General features: G+C 52.4%; 1 protein-coding gene across 1 annotated transcript; it reads right to left on the bottom strand.

Annotated features, from left to right (window-relative positions):
• Positions 1-213: 213 nt before the first annotated feature.
• HSP90AA1 (heat shock protein 90 alpha family class A member 1) lies at positions 214-5584 on the bottom strand. The gene is made up of 11 exons (XM_065906264.1): positions 5429-5584; positions 4823-4984; positions 4366-4732; positions 3925-4058; positions 3292-3612; positions 2946-3111; positions 2585-2775; positions 2338-2485; positions 1955-2223; positions 1331-1664; positions 214-1024 (listed from the first exon to the last, which is right to left on the bottom strand). The coding sequence occupies exons 2-11, from the start codon at positions 4982-4984 to the stop codon at positions 915-917; spliced, it is 2202 nt and encodes a 733-aa protein (XP_065762336.1). The 5' UTR covers positions 5429-5584; the 3' UTR covers positions 214-914.
• Between the last annotated feature and the right edge of the window lie 2926 nt (positions 5585-8510).

The raw sequence follows: 8510 nt of genomic DNA on the forward strand, positions 1-8510 counted from the left end.
TTGCACAACCTGTTTCACCAATACCATCAAGGGGGAGACTATTCTCCTGTCTTTTAAGGATAGAGGCTCACCCCACACATGTGGCCTGAGCACCCTAAGGTCACAGCAGTAAAGCTCTAGGGACTCCACCCCAACCACCCGATTCCTTGACTCTTAGGCAAGAGGTGCACACCTCACGTTTTACATTCTGGGACCACCCCCACAAGTAAGACATTACACATAATTTTTTTAATTCATCTGTATTTGTTACAACTTTTTAAAGCAGAATGTGACTTGAGCACTACATTTCCATTCACAAAACTTGCTCCAAGTTACTGTTCCAGCGGCTTTACAACATGCCTGAGCAGGCTTATAAGGTTGCTACTCTAAACAATATTTTTCTTTGGAAAACAAGCCCTATGTATGGACAGCGAATCCAATCAAGTTGGTTCGGCTTAACACACTAACTTCTAGAGGCCTGGCACATGCAGTCATAACTACAGGGGATGGAAGTTTTAAAAAGTATATCCCAGAAGATGAAAACCTGCTTTAACAAGTGTTTCTTTTAAACATCACGGTATATACTTCAGAACACTTCAGTGACAGAAAATTTTGGTCTACTAAAGAATCCGCTTGATAGCTAAACACTTCAGACCACAAAGTTAACACAGGTTACATACACACCTTACAACAAACGTAACTACTTCCATATGTTAAAATAAGCCAACATGAAACTAGGAAAAAACTAGCTCTGCTTTAGTGCTAAAAGTATCACAGTATCACACTTAGTATAAAGAAATCTTATCCTCCCCTTATGTAGTTACCATGCCATACGATTTTCAAACGTTAACAAAAATAAAGAAATACTTGAAAACATATTAGAGGGAATGGAGACAGAGTGCTGAACACACAGCCAAGCGATCCTCAGGCAGCGTTTAGTCTACTTCTTCCATGCGGGACGTGTCATCGTCTCCTTCCAGGGGAGGCATTTCCTCAGTGACTGCAGCACTGCTGTCATCAGCAGTGGGGTCATCCTCATCAATACCTTTAAAGAAATAAAAAACATCAATTAGGTTTCTTAAAGCCACGTAATCAGTCCAATACTGCAGGTTCATACCCACTGGCAAGGCCGAGTGAATTACATGGTACATGAAGCCGTTTCATTTTTCATCCCTTACAACCAAAAGGCTTATTTACCCCCTTGTAACTCATGTGACTTTAGTGTTACCCAAATGGAAAGAGAGAGCCCAACTTGTTGAAATTGCTCAAAGTTCACCCTTTTCAACAGCCATGCGTTTAGGGTTTTCTCTCCAAAGGTACTCGGTACTCACGGTACTTGCACAAGGCTTACCGAGACCGAGTTTGATCATCCTGTAGATCCTGTTGGCGTGCGTCTGGGGATCCTCCAGACTGAAGCCAGAAGACAGGAGAGCTGTTTCATACAGCAGGATGACCAGATCCTTCACAGACTTGTCATTCTTGTCAGCCTCTGCCTTTTGCCTCAAGGTCTCGATGATGGAGTGGTCAGGGTTGATCTCCAGGTGCTTCTTGGCTGCCATGTAACCCATCGTCGAGTTGTCTCTCAGGGCTTGAGCCTTCATGATCCGTTCCATGTTTGCTGTCCAGCCGTATGTGCTTGTAACAATGCAGCACGGGGATGTCACCAACCGGTTAGACACAACCACCTTTCACCCAAAAAAAAAAAAAAACAAATATATATATATATAGTGATAACTGGGCATAAAGACTTTCCATACTCAGTACTTGTTACCAGGTTTATTTGAATCTTTAAGCAACTTGAGTATTAATCAATCATATACTACTTGCAAATTTAGATATCCGAAGCTTTAAAAGTTCCTTTACGTTCTCATGTCTTTAAAGATCTTAAGGACTGTGTATACGTGACTTGTTCAAAAGACACCTAACACCCCTAAGAAGGGTCAGTAACCAGAAAATAAAGACTACATTCACACACCTTTTCAACTTTCTTCTCCAAAATGTCCTTCATGATTTTGCAAAGGTTTTCAAATTTTGTCTTTTTCTCTTCTTGTTTCTTTTTCTCTTCCTCATCTTCTGGAAGTTCCAGGCCCTCTTTGGTGACTGACACTAAGGTCTTCCCCTCAAACTCCTTCAGCTGCTGCACACAGTACTCATCAATAGGCTCGATCATGTAGATCACTTCCAAGCCGTGCTTCCGGAGACGCTCCACAAAGGCCGAGTTGGCTACCTGGTCCTTCGTCTCACCTAAGAAACGAAAAGTTTTATGTGTAACACCATGTGGGTAGAAAACACATGCAACTGTTCCTAGGGGATCACAAAAACAAGGATCAACTATCACATTTATTGCCTTTAAATTACCTGTGATATAATAGATGTGTTTCTGGTTTTCCTTCATTCTTGTGCAATAGTCCTTGAGAGAAACCATCTCATCACCAGAAGCAGAAGTATAGTATCTCAACAGCTCTGAAAGCTTCTTCCGATTTTGAGAATCTTCATGTATTCCAAGCTGAAAGACATTGTTAGCTTTAGCAGACTTTCTGTGTTCAATTATTTCAAATGAAAAACGTCTGATTAATACTAATAGTCAAATGTGTTTCTAACCAACCTTAATATTTTTAGAGAACTGCTCATAAAACTTCTTGTAGTTCTCTTTATCTTCTGCCAGTTCAGTGAAGAGTTCCAAGCACTTTTTGACCAAATTCTTCCTGATAACTTTCAAAATTTTGCTTTGTTGCAACATCTCACGGGAAATGTTCAGAGGAAGATCCTCAGAGTCCACCACACCTCTAATGAAATCTGAAAAACAGACCAAATGCAGTCACTCCAAAGACAAAAACTGACAAATTTGCGAAGCCAAAAAACCAAAGACAAATGATTTCCCCCCATGTTTAGTTTAAAAACCAGGAGCTGACAGGATGAATCTCTGACCAATAACAGTGATGTTCTTCATATCCGACTATACTTACTCAGGTATTCAGGGATTAGCTCCTCACAGTTATCCATGATAAAAACTCTGCGAACATACAACTTAATGTTGTTCTTCTTCTTTCTGTTTTCAAACAGATCAAAAGGAGCTCGTCTTGGGACAAAAAGAAGGGCTCGGAATTCCAACTGTCCTTCAACTGAAAAATGCTATAATAAAACAATCAAGATTAACACAAGGAGAACAACTTGCACCAACAAAATACACCACATGTAACACTTAGGGTTACCGAACAATCACTCTGGACAAAGCATGGGGCATCAGGGAACAGAATGCTGCCCCAAACATCTACAAGGATGATAGTTTTGAAGCACTTAGCAGTCACTCACCTTGACCGCCAAGTGATCCTCCCAATCGTTGGTCAGGCTCTTGTAGAATTCTCCGTACTCCTCATTAGTGATGTCATCAGGGTTTCTGGTCCAGATAGGCTTTGTCTTGTTCAGCTCTTCTTGATCGATGTACTTCTCCTTGATCTTCTTCTTTTTCTTCTTGTCCCCGTCCTTCTTCTCTTCCTCCTCCTCATCTGAGCCAACGTCTTCTATCTCAGGCTTGTCATCAGACTCCTTTTCTTCTTTCTCCTTCTCTTCCTCTTTGTCTTCCTTCTCTTCTGCCTCATCATCACTAACTTCTTTATCACGTTCCTTCTCCACCTTCAAAGGAGAACAAATCATGTCACCTCTCCATCACAAAACTTAAAAAAAAAAAAAAAGAAAGAAAGCTAAAGGAGATTGCAGCACTTACACCAATGCCACCTGAGAAACAGTAGTAGCCAGGAAGCTACTTATCAACTTCTGAAGGATCTGAACAGCCCTGGGAACCTTGACAAGAGTCGACAGAGCTCTACCGACCAGCCCAGGAAACTAGTGCAAGTTTGGATCTCTTATGGAAAGCTCGAAGGACTAACAGGATTTCAGTTCAGTCACTTTAGTAACCTACATACGTTAAAATATATGAAGACTCACAAAAAGAGTGATGGGATAGCCAATGAACTGAGAATGCTTCTTCACAATCTCCTTTATTCTCCGTTCCTCCAGGTACTCAGTCTGGTCTTCTTTCAGATGCAGAATAACTTTTGTTCCACGCCCCATAGGTTCTCCTGAAAAAAGTCCAGAGATTGAGACCAATTTCAATCACAACGGCCTGATCAAGGCAAGAAAAATACTATTTCGCTCTCCGGGCAGTTATTTGAAAAGTCTACTAAGCAGAAGCTTGCGGTTACAACAACTAGTAAAAGTACAAAAGGGCAGTTAACGGCCTTGCCCGAGATAAACCACCACAAGTGCATACTACCACCCTCCAGGCAAACAGGTTCTTAAAGAAAAACAAAAAAAACACCACACAAACTTCACAGCTTCTTTGGGGTTCCAGTGCCTACAGCACCCAGCCTGTTCTCAGGTGCCTACCTGTATCAGTCCTCACTGTGAAGGATCCTCCTGCAGAAGACTCCCAGGCGTACTGCTCATCATCGTTATGTTTGGTGATAACGGTCACTTTCTCAGCCACCAAATAGGCTGAATAAAACCCGACACCAAACTGGCCTATCATGGAGATATCAGCGCCAGCCTGCAAAGCCTCCATGAACGCTTTGGTCCCGGACTTGGCGATGGTGCCCAGGTTATTAATCAAATCGGCCTTGGTCATCCCAATGCCGGTGTCCACGATGGTGAGGGTTCGATCTTGCTTGTTCGGTATGAGATTAATGTGCAGCTCTTTCCCAGAGTCTAACTTACTAGGATCGGTCAGACTCTCATACCTGATCTTGTCCAGAGCCTATTTAAAAAAAGACACGTGATGACGCACAACATCCCCCGTAAAACCGTGCCCTTTGACACAAACACCCCAATCCGCACTGAGACTTACGTCGGACGAGTTTGAAATCAGCTCCCTCAGGAAAATCTCCTTATTCGAGTAGAAAGTGTTGATGATCAGTGACATCAACTGGGCAATTTCCGCCTGGAAGGCGAAAGTCTCCACTTCCTCCTCCTCCATCGGCTGATCCTGAGCCTGGGTCTCCTCGGGCATCTGCGGGGGAACGCGGAGCCCGTGAGGCCGCCGGCCGGACCCCCTCCCCGCCGCGTCTCGCTCCCGCTCCCGAGCCCGGGGCGCGCGGGAGGCGCCGGCTGACAAAGGATGACCTCATTCCGGGGGCCGGGCGCCGCCGCAGCCCACGCCGGCCGCACGGCCGCCGCTCCGCCCGGGCGCCCCCCGCCCGCGACCCGGGTACCCCCCTCCGGGGCCGCAGACCCCGGCCCTCGCCGTCCAGCACGCTCCCCGAAGCCCCCGGGCCTACTGGCTCCCGATGGCAAGGAGGGGGGAGGGGAGAGGAGGCCGCCGCAGGCCCAAGGCCTGCCGGGTTAACCACGGCCGCCCCGGGCCTGCCGACCTCAGGGGGCCCGGGGGGCTGCCCTCGCCGCCGACCACCCGTCCCCGGACCCCCGCGTCCCCCCAACAAGCGCCTCTTCTCACCTTGGCTGAAGGACTAGCACGGGCTCCGCAACGACGCAGCACAGGGACGCAGAGGCAACTGGCGCGCCGCCCCCGCGCCGCCCTTATATAGAGGCGGGCCCGCCCAGCGCGCGGCGCCTTTTCCAGAAGCCTCCCGAACCTTCCGGAAGAACCCTCCCCAACCGCCGGCGCGGCCGCGCGCCTGCGCCTGCGCACTGGAGGCCGCACGCCCCCTCCTCGGGGCCGCGCCGCGCGCTCCCACCCTCACGGCGCCTGCGTGCCAAGCGCGCCCACGCCCGCCGCAGTGCGCCTGCGCAGCCCGAGTGTTCGGGCGGGCCTGGCGCCTTCCGGGGCTACTGTTCCCGGCGCTACCTGCCCGCGCGCGCGGCGGTCTGCGCCCCGCCGGCCTCCCGCCCTGCGCCCGCCACCCTCGCTCGGCGCGCGTCGGCCTAACACTCCCCCCACCCCAACCTCTGTCAAGGCCTCGGGGGCTGATTGCCCATGCCTGCGGCTCTGGGCAGTCCAGAAAAGTAAACTCTTGGTGGTTAAAGCGTGTCCCCAGATAATGTGCGCTCCAGATCCCCCAAGCATCAAGACCCCCCGACTGCTAGCCTGGGGCCAGGTTTGAGCCTTGAGGCCGCGTTTAGGGGATCAGAGCCGGGGTGAGGGGCCCGGTCCCGTGTCCCATGTGTATGCTCGGGACACTGATCGCAGGCTCAGTCCATGGTTAGGGGTTTGGGGGTCCCAGCAACGATTATGGGGTCCAGGGCGCATCTCTTTGCTAGGGGCAGCGGTCACGGGTTCAGGGTACAAGGAATTCGGGCAACAAGTGCCTGTCGGAGGCTCGGAGCCCCAGCCTGACTGTGGGGTGCAGTGGTCTATGAGCGAGGGGTGACCAGCGTATGTGCAGGGGGAGCAGAGGGGAGCTCCAGAGCCTCGTGGGTCCGTTTGGCTGGTTCTGAACCAGAGGTGGGCCCTGGAACAAAGCGCCATTCCCCCGCCCCAACGCAGGCCTCTACTCCAACATGGGGCCTCGTTCTGTCCTTAGGCTCGATTGTGCCCGAGGTTGGGGGAAGAGTTGAAAGGGACACAGTCCCGAATTCTCCCAGCATTTGTTTAGTTCTTTGGGCATTTGTACACACTTCGTGCTGTGCTTAGTCGCTCAGTCGTGTCCGGCTCTGTGACTGTACCGGCCAGCCTCCTCTGTCCATGGGGAATCTCCAGGGAAGAATACTGGAGTAGGTTGCCATGCCCTCCTCCAGGGCATCTTCCTGACCACAGGGATAGAACCCAGGCCTCCTGCATTGCAAGAGGATTCTTTACCGTGTCTGAGCCGGTGGCTTCCCTGTTACCTACTTTGAGTTTGTTTTAAAACCGCATCTTTCAATGCACTGCAGGCCCTAGTCTGGAATTCTGGGACTTGGTGACCATGCATGCTGACCCAGCCCACGCACGCATCATAATTTTGTTAAAAGGCCCATCTCTTACTCTTCCATGTAATTTGAGATATCCGTATGATGGACAGCTCTGCGGTAAAGAATCTGCCTGCAGTGCAGGAGACCTGGGTTCCATCCCTGGGTCGGGACGATCCCCTGGAGGTGGGCATGGCAACCCACTCCAGTGTTCTTGCCTGCAGAATCCCATGGACGGAGGAACCTGGCGGGCTACACAGCCCAAGAGGTTGCAGAGTCGAACACGACTGAGCGACTGCGTACATATCTGGCACACATGAAGTATATAATTCATGGCATGGGCAGTTAACTTGCTTTAAAAGAGAATTTCTAAATGGGAATTCCAAAAGTGTTTAGAATAGTGTCAGATCACCACTGTAGGAATCTTGGTGGTTGCGGGGGGTGGGGGGCCGGGGGTGGGGTAGGATCTTGGGTCTTCAGCCTGGTCAATAACGGGGGTGGGGTGGGGTGGGGGGGCGTTCCCGGTTCAGGAAGGGAGCAATGCACCCCTGCCGCGCCCAGGCCTCTCCGGGTTCGCCATCCCCTTCCTCTGGTCTCCTTTGTCTCCAGTGCCTCGTACCACTGCACCCCCCCCCCCAACAATCTGGAAGCTCCTTACGATGTAAACAAACTTGACTGACGACTCCCTCCACTTCCTAGTCCCCAGAGAAACCCAGCTTTTCCAGGAACAGGGTTCTCACACAGGGGCTTGAGCCCCACTTTGGGAGGCTGTGACATCAGCGCGGGGCGTCCTGAGCCCCCTTAAAACGGGGAGAACAGACCGGAAACCACCAGCCACGTGGTGAGGGTGAGTGGGGGTGGTTAGCGTCCGCTGAGGGAAAGAATAAAACGTGTTCCTGACCCCAGAAGGGGTGGCAGCTCCCGGCAGGCGGCCCGGGTTTCCCCGGCGGCCTGGGCTGGGGGCGGGGCGCGGAGGACAAGCGGAGCGGCCCGGCGGTGGCGCCGAAGTTTCCCGGTCGCCACCGTCGGCGGGCGCCCCTCCGGCGGCCCGGCCCACTTCCTTCTTTCTGCCCGGTTTCTGCCGTGGCCCGGGAAGTTTTAAGAGTTGGCGTAGACGAGCCGTTCAGAGCCCCGGCGGTGAGATCCCCGGTGTCCGGGCTCGTCTCCTCTCCTCCAGCGGCCACTTGTGGACCCGGCGTTCCCCGCAAGCTCCAGCCTTAACCCCCTTCTTCCAGACTCCTGCCGCCCGCCCGCCCGCCTGCCGGCCGCGGTCACCGAGAACAGGACGGTTCGGCCCGTCCCTCCCGGCTCCTGGCGCCGGCTCCAAACCGATGGCCCGGGCCGGCCGTGGTCCCCTCTCCCCTGCCGTTCCTGCCCCGTCCCCTCTCGGGCACCAGGGTGCTTCCAGCCTCCAGGCCTGGGTATCGCGCTCACGCCCCCCGCCTGCGCCCCCCGGGCACCTCGAGTCCGTCCACGTCCCTGCGTCCCCGTCCCCAGCCGGCCGCCGCTCACCCGTGAGACCTCCAGAACCGCGTGGCTGCCTCGCGCCTCTTTCTGCTCGGGCGTGTCCGGTGTGTGTCCCCCACCCCGTGGCTGCGGCGAGCTGTGAGAACCAGATCTGGCCCCGTCACCCGCTCCCGCACACACGCCCCAGACCCTGTGGGGCACCCCATCCCTCCTGGGAGACAGAC

Source organism: Muntiacus reevesi, chromosome 15, assembly GCF_963930625.1.
Source record: "Muntiacus reevesi chromosome 15, mMunRee1.1, whole genome shotgun sequence".
NCBI lineage: Eukaryota > Metazoa > Chordata > Mammalia > Artiodactyla > Cervidae > Muntiacus > Muntiacus reevesi.

Coding starts and splice junctions, on each gene's coding strand:
- HSP90AA1 (XM_065906264.1), bottom strand. CDS start 4,984: ATGCCCGAGGAGACCCAGGCTCAGGATCAGCCGATGGAGGAGGAGGAA. Junction 4,059..4,365: donor CACAGTGAGGACTGATACAG/GTAGGCACCTGA, acceptor GACTTTTTTCAG/GAGAACCTATGGGGCGTGGA. Junction 2,776..2,945: donor GCTAATCCCTGAATACCTGA/GTAAGTATAGTC, acceptor TCTGTTTTTCAG/ATTTCATTAGAGGTGTGGTG.